General features: G+C 34.7%; 1 protein-coding gene across 1 annotated transcript in view; it reads left to right on the plus strand.

Annotated features, from left to right (window-relative positions):
- EYS (EGF-like photoreceptor maintenance factor) overlaps positions 1-12,573 on the plus strand; it is a 636,352-nt gene that overhangs the window by 79,916 nt on the left and 543,863 nt on the right. Inside the window, exon 3 of the mRNA XM_088531218.1 lies at positions 9,997-10,119. Within this exon, the coding sequence (XP_088387344.1) occupies positions 9,997-10,119 (123 nt within the window). The remainder of the gene's footprint in view (positions 1-9,996; positions 10,120-12,573) is intronic.

The raw sequence follows: 12,573 nt of genomic DNA on the forward strand, positions 1-12,573 counted from the left end.
ACAGTGACTAACATCCATCCCTCTTCATCTTTGCTCTCTCAACATCTGGTATAGTCTGTAGGTAAATTGGTACCCAAATTAAGATTGCCAAGGAAGATTTTTTTCTTTGATTTGGCATGCTTTTGTTTCATGCAAGCCAAGGTCTGAGAATGTAATTAATAGTATGTGGAAAGGGACTTTTAACTCTTCAGAGTTGATGTGATCAGTACAACTGTGTTATCTAGTTGGAGTTAAAAATTAAAGAAACACATTTTTACTGTTTGGTCATTTAGGACTAATGCCTGTTAATGTTAATATGTAAGGTTTCATCCCCAAGAGATATCTAAGAACTGAACAAACAAACAAACAAACAAAAGTGTTAAATAGTGAATTAAAACATAAGTTATGTAAACAAGGATGACCTATGGTTTGAGCAGAATTCTTCTCGTGTCACAAATAATTTTCTCCGTCCTAATATTCTTCACAGGTTGAAAAAGCGCTCTTCTGTAAATGTGAGACTGTGCATGCAATCAGCAGGTGAACTGTGGCATCTAACTCAGATAGGCTGAAGGTCATCCACTCCAGTGCATGATTAAACACAGACATGCCTAACATAGTATAATTCTGTCTCCTGAGAAATCGGATATACGAGCAGATTATTTTCTCTGCATCTTAAAAATTAAAGACAGAATAGGTCTTTTAGTGTATTGATTCCAATCCATAGGTGATGCAGGGTTTGTTTTTGTTTTTCTTTTCTATTTCTTCCCTCTTTGAATATTCATTTAATGCAAGTTGATATTGCTTTTTTATAGAGTTTTGAGATTTCCATGTCATTTGTTGGTAAATATTCTTTTTCTAATTAACTAAACTTTCAAGATCCTTTCCCTTCTTTTCCTGTATCTTCCTCCCCTTTGAGGAAAGTTTGAATATATTTTCTATTTCACTCCTAATTGTAGATTTCCTATTTTTATTATTTTTTACTTGTATGTTATTACTTCAACCTAGTTATAATATGGAATAATATGTAGAAAGGATGCTAGATACATAAATGTTTATATATTATCTTTCCTTAGGAAATTCTTTTAACTTCTGTGTTCCATATTTCAGTTATGCATCTCCTGTGCTTCTCTAAATTCTTGGAAATTTGATAGTGTAATTCTGTAAATAATACCAACATGGCTTCTCTTACTGCATTTTTTTTCAGTGACTATCAAATATCCATATTCATTCCAAGCCATTGTCTGCTTATATCAGGATGTTATTCCAGACACACCAATCTTTATATTGCATTTCTAAGAAAAACTAATTTTGCTTCTCTGACTGGTATTTTTAATTCTCTCTTTATCTTCAATATTTTCTCCATTCTGAGGGAAGGTGATTGTCTTTGAGTCCTATCTTCCTTTACAGAAGCCTAACAAGAGCTCTTAGCTGCCTCATCCTTGTAAACTCAGCACAGCTGACTTTTTTGATGTATGTAAATGATGGTACAGAATACCTTAGTGGAAGTCAAAACTGTCAATTACTGTTTACCAAATTCCTTTCTAAAATGAGGCTTCTTCGAAAGTGAGATCTTCCCCCTGTGATTTGTGGGAATTTCTTATTAATTTGAGAAAATTCATCTGTTTGCTTGTTGGCTTATTTTTTTCTGAGAAATAATGCCACAGGGTAAATAGTCTGATGGCTTTCAGTTCTTTTTCTTTTTTATCCTTTTATTAGCACTTCCAATAAGTAGATATATATTTCTTTTTCTTTAAGTTGGAGGTCCTCTCTTTGTTGGACACAGGATAAAATATAGTTACTGCTACTGCAGAAGACAAGTAATTACTAGAATTCCTTTATTACAGTTCTGTCTCCCATCTCTACAACATCAGGAAATTCTTAACTACTTCTTAGCAGGACAGCAAAGTAGCAAGAAGTTGTTGCAAAAATAGTTCATAGTTAGTAGTTCATAATATTCCAGTATAGGAGACTAAATGGCAAAATCTTTATTTTTCCTCTTTTCAAGCCTACCACATGGAAAATGACCAAATTTCATGGGCCAAACTTTATAGAAAATGCACAAGGAAATGTAAAAGACACTAAACAAAAACTTGGAAGAGAAATACTGCTTTGTTCTACCTATCAATAAATATAATATAACACATCTTAGGGAAAGAAGAACTTAAGAAATCTGGTTTTGAATGTCTGTTTTCTACCTGCCTCATGAGAAAATATTTTTGAAACACCTTTTCAGAAAGCAGTATATCTACAGAAGGAGTGAATAGAGGACTCCTACATGTCTTTAACAATCTAACTTTTTGAACATTTATCCTGACATTTGAAGCTGGTGGCATTTGTCTTCATTGAACTCTTCCTGAATCATTTTGCAACTGCAAAGCAATCAGATAGCATATAACAAAACATTGAAGTTACCTATTTGTTGCTTACTACGGACACATTTTTCTCATTGTTACTCAAAGAAAGATTTTGCTCTGAGAGTTTTGCAGTTTCTTCAGTGCCAACATGATGTTGTAGGCAAAATTTTTAATACTACATTTTGGCATATCAACATTTTACACGATGTGCCTCCAATTTTACTGGTCTGGACTTTTAAATTAGGAAATTTTAATGAATTTCTTTTGATGAAACCAAAAATTCTCCTGGTTTTTAAAGCTTACAAGTTTACATTAATTAAATAAATAATTATGTATTATTTAAAGAACACCTATACATGTGGTAATTCCTTTATGTAGTGCATTAGAATTTATTGATTATGGATTTATAGTAATTAGTTTTGTTCCTCATTGTGTCCTGTAAGTTGATTCTAATCCCAGATCTTTTTAAAGATTTTTTTTCCGGTCAAAGTTTTTATTATGCAGAATATAAAATATCCAGGATAAGTAGTTTAGCGTGTTCCAGGTATTGCAGAGATAAAATTGCTATCAGCTAACAGCATGCATGAGGGATTTATTTATACGCTGGCTGTAAAAACAGTCCCGGAGTATCGTTCTGATGATAAAATGGTAAGAAATAAACAAATAATGCAATTCTGCATTTGGATTTCCTGTGGAAGAGTTATATTTAAGTACCTTGCTACTAGCTACACTAAACTAGTGTACTAGATTACAAAGTCTCTTTTTTCAACATCGGTTAATCTCATTCTTTTGTCTTTCTTACTAGTTTTCACTTTCTTTTGACATGATCTTACCAGCTGACATAAGTCAGAGCAGGCAAGTTGCCTCTTCTGTATTTCCAAGTGGAAGATAATCAGATCGCACGGGGCCAGCCTTGGAAGTAAAAATGACTGTCTGTGAGATCAGGATATCTTTAAACTGCATGAATTATTGTCAACTCTTATCGGAGCACAGCGCAGCCTGGGTCGCACCACTTGTTTAGGTGCTCTGTATAAACAGTCCTGGAGAGGAGACAGCTGCTGTTTGCCACCTATATCAAACCTAGTATGTTTCAGGTTAGCTCAAATATATATTTGGACCTTTTGAATAGGATGTAGCTCAGCGGGGAATTATCCCAGTTGGGAACATTTGCAAGCTACATAATAAAAACAAATAAATAAATAAAATATATGTATATAAAAAAAACCCCAGGATCTTATTGAAAAAAAAAATGCTGATGCTAACAGACCTGTTCATGGCCTGTTGTCCTAAGATGCTGTGGACTCAAGCTAGTGAAAATTGAATGTATTGGTCATGTGTTGACCACTGTTGTGTTTGTTTACAGGCAGTGATCATTATTAGTGGTTTAAAAGCACTCACTTGTTCATGGCTAAAAAAAATCACTTGTGACCCTATATTGTAAATTGGTATATTTGGTTGTTTTGATTTTCTTTTATTGTTCTTTCCCCCACAGAGATGAAGTAATTATATGACACATATTTCTCAGCAATTAGATCATCAAACATTTTAACAATTTCAGATATGATTCCCAATTTTAGCTTGAGTTTAAATGGGTTTGACTTTGTGTGTTTCAAAGCTCTATTCCTAGCAAAATACAAAGTTGTTACAAAAAATGAAAGAAATTGCCTAAAATAAAAAGTAGGTCAGCACAGAATATGGAAAACACAACACTTAGAAACAATCAGCCATACAATCATGAATTAGACAATGACTGGCAAGGCTTCAGTTCAGCACAATATGATCTGTGTGTTGTAAGATCTTGAAAAGGCATCAGTCAGCGGTACCATACAATTACAGAAAAATACTTCACAAGAGAATGTCGGCTTTCGTTGGGCTCTTTCAGGCAGCTACAGAGAATGTATAACTTCTTTTTTTCTTATGAGTTGAATAATTTTGTGAAGAACATAAATCTTCTAAAAATAGAAATAAATGTGAAGACTATACATATGCAGTAATAAGTCATATGATTAAACATCTGAAGCAACTGTTTAAATTGTATTTCTGCAAAGGGGCATTTGGGAGCCATACAATGATTTGAGCTGGACACATTGATTCACAAATATCATGTAATTGCAAAAGAAATAAGAATTGTTCTGAAAAGTGTAATATATAAGCACAGACTGCACATAATGGCCTGAGTTGGAATGCTGTGTTATACATGAATAGGGAAAAGACAGGAGCCTGATCCATCAGCCATCTAATAAGCAAGACCTATAAAGAAATACAGAAATGTTTGTTTCCTTTTTTTTTTTTTTTTTTTTTTAAAGATACAGACAGAAGCCTGCTGGGAAACAGCAATCATGAAAGTTAAAATACTTAAAATATTTAAAAAGCTAAAAAGAGAAATCAGTTGTTTTCCACATTCCCTGTGAGTAAGACAGAAGGGTTTAATGAGTTAAGGAAGCATAATTTAAAGAAAATCTGTGGGAATAGTGAAGACAGAGGCCAATGTTGTATAGGGACAATGGACCCTGTCCCCAACAAAGCATTATCCAGGATCACTTTGGTAAAATCTTTCTGAGTTATTTTCTTCTTGAAGCACAATCAGAGATGACAAGTCCAATGTCACAGCACTTAGGGACAGCAAGGACACTGTACCTGCACAGTGATTTTCAGTAGGTGTAGAGGCACAGAGATCTCCTGACATTAAGAGGCAACAGAGCTGCCAGTGAGTGTCAAACTACCACAACTGCTTCAAATCACTATCCTCTTTGTAACTAGACATTTTAAAGAACGAATTAGAGCAGGTGCTGCCAGGAGTGTTGCACCTTCCTGAAACTGGAGGCTGGGCTACAGCAACCTTGCCTAAGGAGAGGTGCTGCGATGAAGGCACAAGATGACTGAGGAAGGAGTTGAGCATATCAAGGCAGTTATGGCGTATCGAGGAGGAAATGCAGGAGATCAAAAGCTTCTTTGAAGAGGTCAGAGCCCAAAATTCATGTTGAAATGAATAAAGGACTGATAGAGGCTACATTAAAATCAGTACAGGTTGGAGACTCCACTATGGAGGTGGCCTGAGACATATGAGTTCTGGCAAAAAGAAGGCGGCTGTCTTGTGACTTAGGGCCCAGGTAATAGAAGATGAGGCCAAAATACTTTAATGGAAAGTATTTGGGTTGGCTGTGCCTAGTCCTTGTGTTGACACTAAGGAAAAGTGGTGAGTGTTAGTTGCCAGACTGACACATCAGGCTTGCTGCCTCAGAACACTTCTGTTGCTTACCAAAGACTTGAATACGACACAATGCAGAGACTTTCAAGGCTTGCCTGGCCTCCATATTCATAACTACCCTTGATTCTCATCCCTTTTCCAACCCTGTTGTGGCAACAGTACAGCGAAGAGTACTGCCTTGAGTATATCAAAGACAAGTACAGGGAGCTGGGAGGTAACAGTAAAGGTCATGGGGACCCAGTGGTGTTCTGGATCCTAATGGCCACAGAGAGGCTAGAATAGAAGCAGATGTATTTTATATGTCAGTTCATGATTATGTAGATGGTGTCACAGATGGTTTTGTCTTTACAGGACTCTAAGTGAACAAGCAGTTCTGTTCACAGTGGAGCTTTGCATTTTTCTTATGGTCCATGTTGCAAGTATCTACATGGTGGCCCCTGTAGCTTGGCAGTTCATATGGCAGACAATTCTGCTATAGATTTTTTCACTCTTCAGAAAAACTAACCAGTATGCCAGTGTTGAAACAAGGCATTTAGAGTGAGCTGTGTTTGAGAAAGCTTGTTTACATTTAATCAAAATGTAATGGGTGTGGATATGTATTTGAGCCTCTATGAAGGGTTAACAGTCTTAAACTTGCTCTCAGGCAGTATCTTCTCCTGGGAGCAAAGTTTCATTCAGGTATTTCAGATCTTATTTATTTTTGATCCTAAATACTTAAGAGCTACATTTAAAATGTAGTATTATAGAAATGTCAGAAGACAAACTTCCAATAAGGTCCTCACAAGTTCTAAGCAGAGTCCAGACTGCTGCATCTGTTAGGTGTGCTTTAAATCTGTATCTCGCACTATGGCTTTGGGGATTTCTAATGCAATGAAAATGATAATAATTTAACAGTAGTAATTGCATAGTATCTTCTAAAAAATTTTGGGTTTATTCAGTGTAAGACAAGATTGAAAACTTGTTTCTTTAAAAGCACGTCTGATATTTACCTTCACTTGTATTCTGTGAAGGTTGTGCTGCATACCTTGTGTCAGACCCCAGTCTTATATTAGAATTCATAAATAATTCTGCCAGAAAGAGAGAAAAGAACTTACACATTGATCACATTGGGACAATCCATTATTTATCTCCAGTTGTTGTTATTTTGCTGACAAAACCGTCAACAACAACTCAATACAAATTATATTTTGTGGAATTCACAAATACATCATAGACTGACATTTCATCATGATTCTGAAGGATTTTGAATTTATTTTCTAAATAAAATAAGATTCTAGAGACATTAAAAATGAACATAATTAATAGGAAAAAGAGACATAAAATAATTCGTCTTTCCTAACATATAGAATTGTTTTAATTTATTGACTTGTTTCTTTTTCTTTTTTACAGAAAACACATAAAGTGGTCTTTTTTTTTGCTTTACATAAGTAGACATCTGTTTAGAAGTGTGGGGCATGCCTTCATTAAATATTTTTCATAGTTCCTGTCCTGAGAACCTAATATAAAAAGAATGCTTTTTCTCCACTTGAAAAATTACTGTAAGGTGTATGGAAGTATACTGAATATAGGAAAAGAAGAAAAACATTTGGATAGGAACACTTTCATTTTATACTTTTTTTTTTCAATTTTAGTAACGATGAAGATATGATTTACTTTCTTCTTGTCAACAAACTGTGAAACAGCTTGCTTGTAGTCACTGAGTTTATATCAGCCATATGTTAAAAATTAACTGCAGAATTCAATGTACAAATTTTATATATATATATAAGGTTTTGAAGTATGCATGGTTTACTAATCTAGTTCTACCCATTATTGACACAATGCTTTAAAAGTTATGCCTTGAGCAGGACCAGCAACTGTATTGAGTGGCATTCCTCGATGGCATGTTCTAACGCCACTCTAGTGCAAAGAGCAGTAACAATATTTGAAACAAAGCTACATGTCAAAGTATATCTAAAAAATGAGAAATTCAGGTTGGCTCTTGTAGGTTTTCTTTGATTTTTTTTAATTGTGTCTATTTTATTTCTTTTAATAACATAGAGCATCCTCATGTGTATTATTTGAGCTATATAACTTACACAAGATGAAGATCTGAGGTGCTGTATTGCATATACTCCTCCACTCCACACTTGAAAGCACCAGACAATGGAACAGATACAACTGATGCACTGTCTCTTATATTAACATAGCAAAATCCTAAAAGGTGCCAGAAGATACTAAAGTGCCTCTAATACAAGCAGCATGCTTGAAAAGATGCATATTATTGGTATACAGCTGTGAATGTCTTCCTAGTTTCTGGATTTCAAAAAACAGTATATTCTTAAGGCCAAGTGAACTGAATGTATTTCTATCATCAGTTAATTTTTTTGCAGTATTATTGAAAATGGTGCTAATGCTATTCCAGGGATAAAGATATGAATTTTTAATATGAAATAAGAAATGTGTAAAATATATTTTTTATTAATCAAATACAGGAATTTTGACTTCCAGTTGCCATGCGCAGTGGACTCTATTCTACTATCTCTTGGTGTTAATTACAAAAGATATTTTTGAATAAAAGTTTCATGTTTGTAGCACACAGAAAGATAAATAAAAAGATAAATAAAACCAAAGATTATCTTGTTTTTGTTTGTTTATTTGTTTGTTTTTGTAGGTTTTTCAGGCCAGTACTGTGAAATAGAAAAGAATGAATGTGATGCATCTCCCTGCTTGAATGGTGCTGTCTGTCAGAATGATGTCAACAGCTATGTTTGTTTTTGCCCTGAAGGTAAGTTGTTCAAAATAATTTATTTTTTATTATTTGTGACAATTTGCAAAATTGCCTGCAGTCTGCAAAACATCTTCATGACAGTCTTCAAAACCATTGTTAAAACTTCTCTTTTAAGAAAATAAATTATTCTTTCTGAAGTCTCATTTACATCTTTGTCCATCAAGGCACCCAATAAACCAAACATTCTCATAAAGAATGGAGACAGATATGTTTGTAAGTGCTTCTTTTAACTGACAAAGTACTCATGATTTTAACAATGCCTGAATGAGCGAGGAAAGCGCTTGTTTTTCCTTGGTCTCAAGGAAAAAGTAGTTCAGGGAAAAGCTGAAGTGCTTTAAATGATTTAAACTTAGTATTTTTGTGAGATAGATACTTTCACGAATGGGTTCTTTCTGAATTTTTTTTTATGATTCTTTTAACTCTTTTTAGTAAAAAAAGAGACGTCAAGATTGTGGTTTATAATCCAGTAGTTTGTTTCTACATTTTAAACTTTCTTATACTCCGTTGTTTTTAATCTTAAACCATATTATTTTGTATGTATAGATGAATGGTTCATTTCATGGCTTATAATATTTTATATATCAGTACAAGTATTCTAATGATTATGATATCTTATGAAACTCATCATTAAAGAGCAAATGGCTACAAGTAACTCACACAAGTGTAGCCTCCATCATTAGCTAGTTTAAATTAAAAGCCAAGCCAGGTAGTGGAAGACAGATGAAAATTAAGCTTGGAAAAGATTCTGCTGTTTACTCTGCCTGATTATCTTATATCATTTGAGTTAGGAAAATAAATCTTGGCATCCGCATTGATAATTTTGTGGTTTACTTGTTACCTGTGAGACATGGGTCTGATTGAACTCTGATTCCAAATGAGAACTGTTACCATATACATTATTAATGAACTCAGGGTAATTCCAAAGTTTTATGACTTGGGGATCAATGGGAATTCGTTCCATGGTCAGTTTGAGAAATCATGAGAATATGCCTTGCACTGAGGGTGCTGATAGCTTAACATTAGTCATGGTCTTCCTGCAGCCATGGCCTGTGACAGCGCTAATGATAGTCATTTTGTAGTGTGACCATGAATTAGAATATATTTACAAGAGCATAAAATGTCAGATACTGGAATGGTCATTCTTCAGCAATCTCAAGCATGATAAACCTTTTGTACTCCTTAGTTTGCTGAAAATCACTATTATGAGAGAAACACATAGAGAAAAAATGGAGAAGAAACTGCTTCAGAGTTGATTTTTAAAACTGTAATCAGACGAATAAATCCAAACACAAATTATGTTCTTCTGTAAAGTTCTCAAAATGCATACAGTACCAAAACATACATAGGTTCTTAGATATATTGATGCATAGTCTCTGCTGAACAAAAGCTTCAACTTTTTTGCTGATTACTGATTACTGAGTTTCTTCTTTCAATTATTAGCTCCTTTAAAATTATATTTGATGGTGAGATGTACTCTTTTATTTATAGAACAAAAAAAAGCTTTTAGAATGATAAAACTTAAAGATAGTTTTCTTACATAAGTAAATTAATAACATTTTTTTTTATTTAGAAAAAAGGAAAAAAATACCCAAACCCATGCTATAGAAAGGAAGGTATGGGTGTACTTGAATAATGCAGAGTTCTCTCTTTTTTTTTTTTTTTTTTTTTTTCTGTTTCCAACCGAGGATTTGAAGGGGTGAACTGTGAAATCAACTTTGATGAATGCACTTATGGCTTTTGTAAAAGCAATTCAACTTGTTTAGACCTGGTTGCAGACTACAGTTGTATTTGTCCTCCAGGATTTACTGGTAAGATTTTTTTTTTTTAAATCTGAATAGGACACTAGAAAGTTAAAATTTTATTTACTTTTCTGAAATTAAAGCAAACAAACTTTTCTTGACTGTATTTTGTTTGATGTTTTAGTGTTGATAAAAATAAATGCACTTCATTTCGGTGTTCTGTGATAATCTGCTTTAATTTCCTTACTCATATGATAGAAACTGACAGTAGTGTGTATTCTGTTTGATTAATTTACAGAAAAAAAACCCTACATTTTGCATATAAAAATGTTCAGGAAATATCCAGTTTCTGAAAATATCTCATAATTTTCCTAGGTGAACAATGATAGTTGTAGTTGGGTTTTTTTCTTTATACCACATTTTTTTTTCTTGTGATTCTGATAGAAATGAGAATACAATGTTAGCAACAGCACACTTTGTTCTCTTCCAAAAAGATGCCAGTACATCCTTATGATAAATAGCTTGTAAATTGCACAATTATTTGTGTGACTAACAGGTCAAGAGAATTGCTCTTGCATCAGGAGCAAGTCTTCATGACAGTACTCTATGCCAGAAGCAGCTAATGGGTTCATGGGGAAATCAATAAAACTGTCTCAAAAAATATGTCATCTTAACAGCTAACATGCTGTGATGCCAGGGACTGGAACGTACTGACTTTCAGATGCTGTTCCAAAGAGGCAAATGGAACAGCATTAGTCGTGAGAGGTAACACAAAGACAAAAATTCTTAATTATTCACCATTTGCTGGGCAGTTTCAGAAATCGTCCAAGGTAAGTGGGCATTGTGTAGGCACCCAAACCTATGTATGTATGTACAGATAGCTCAAAATCAGTGGTGACCAGTGGAGCAAGAAGAAAAAAAAAATAAAGGAGGAATGGAAGGTATGAAAGAAGTAGGTGGAGTGGTGAAAGAGTAGGAGGCAAAAATAAGTTAGAAGAAAATAAAGCATTTCAGATAGATACTATGGCCAGTCATAGCTGCTTTTGGAGCACTTCATATGTGTTTTGTCAATGATTAAAATAGGCAAATGGGACATAGATAATGTAAGATGATACACAAAACTTTAGAATCTGTAAAAGTGATCATAGTTACACAGATATATGGGATCTGGCTTGATTCTTGCCAACATATTCTAATATTATTAAATACTGCAAAATTGAGATGTTCTGTATTTTCTATAAGACCATATTCTTTTATTTTTTCTTTGATAACCGGTTTTGCTGTCATGAGTTTATATAGTGTATGTCTAGTTTGTGTTAATCATGAAAATAATGGAGGTGATCACAAAGTATTTGTTCATATTAACAGAAGCATCTTTAATAAACTTTTAAAAGAATTGACTTAAACTCTTACGAAAGGTGTCAGGCTCAGGGAACAATAAAGTAAGAGTACCAGTGACTTATGGGCAGATTTTAATGGACACCTCGAGGCCCACATGGAAGCCGTAGAAGCAATCATATGACTGGAAAATAACACATTATTAAGAAAGAGCTCCATTTCTTGCATTTTCTGCTTTTTTTTTCTTCCTCTGCATGAGGGAGTTTTCACAATTCAGATGCTATTGATCTCACTTCATATCGCTTATTTTTTTTCTCTGAGACAAGAGAGCTCCCACAAGAAAACGAGTAAGTCAGTACAGTGATTAAGTTGATCAGACAAAAAATGTTCAAACTGGAAGTAGGAATAGGAGTCTTCCTAATTATATTGAACACTTTAATCTGTGCTCATTTTCTTTGAAAATATATGCACAACCACTGTGGATATCAAGTCCACTCTGTCAAGTCCTTGCAACAACTGCTTCATCCTTTCACGAAAAAAAGGTATCTGATGGCAAATACTGACTATTTGAGCTTATATCTTCCAAGAAAAGGAATCAATGACAAAAGAGCAGAACCTACAATATGCTGATTTGATATAGGATTGACTGAAGACTTCAATACCTTGCAGCTGGTCGAATTTTATTTGACTGCTCACCTATGATATTATTCACGTTCCACCTGCTTCTGGTGTAGACATCCAGGGAGGATGTTTGCCACAATGACAGTGTGCAGAATCTTTGTAAGGACAAAAAGAAATATGCTATATATAGAAGAACATATTGTTAGTCCAGTTAATGTTAAAGCAGTCAAGTAACCCATATTATGTTGTTAATACAGAAAAGCCTCATTAAAAATACCAGCAGAATTGCTCTAGCTGGAGCTGGGGCTGGGTCAGGGCAGGCAGCAGCCCCGGGCCCCAGCTCAGGCTCCAACCAGCGCAGCCCAACTCAGGCCATGGTCAGCCCAGAGCCTGGCAGGGACACGGCAGCGCCAGCCTGCAGCCCCCTGAGGATCATGAGTAACATCAACGTTTGTGCCTGTACAAAGTGTGTACAAATGCTTGCTGTATCAAACAGGCTGCGCTGCTCATCTGAGTGGCCCTGGAGCTGAAGAGGCCTCTTCCCCCCTGGGCACTGCTCGTGTG

This window comes from Tinamus guttatus, unplaced genomic scaffold (assembly GCF_059628265.1).
Source record: "Tinamus guttatus ecotype Peru unplaced genomic scaffold, ASM5962826v1 Tinamus_guttatus_pri_ptg000402l, whole genome shotgun sequence".
NCBI lineage: Eukaryota > Metazoa > Chordata > Aves > Tinamiformes > Tinamidae > Tinamus > Tinamus guttatus.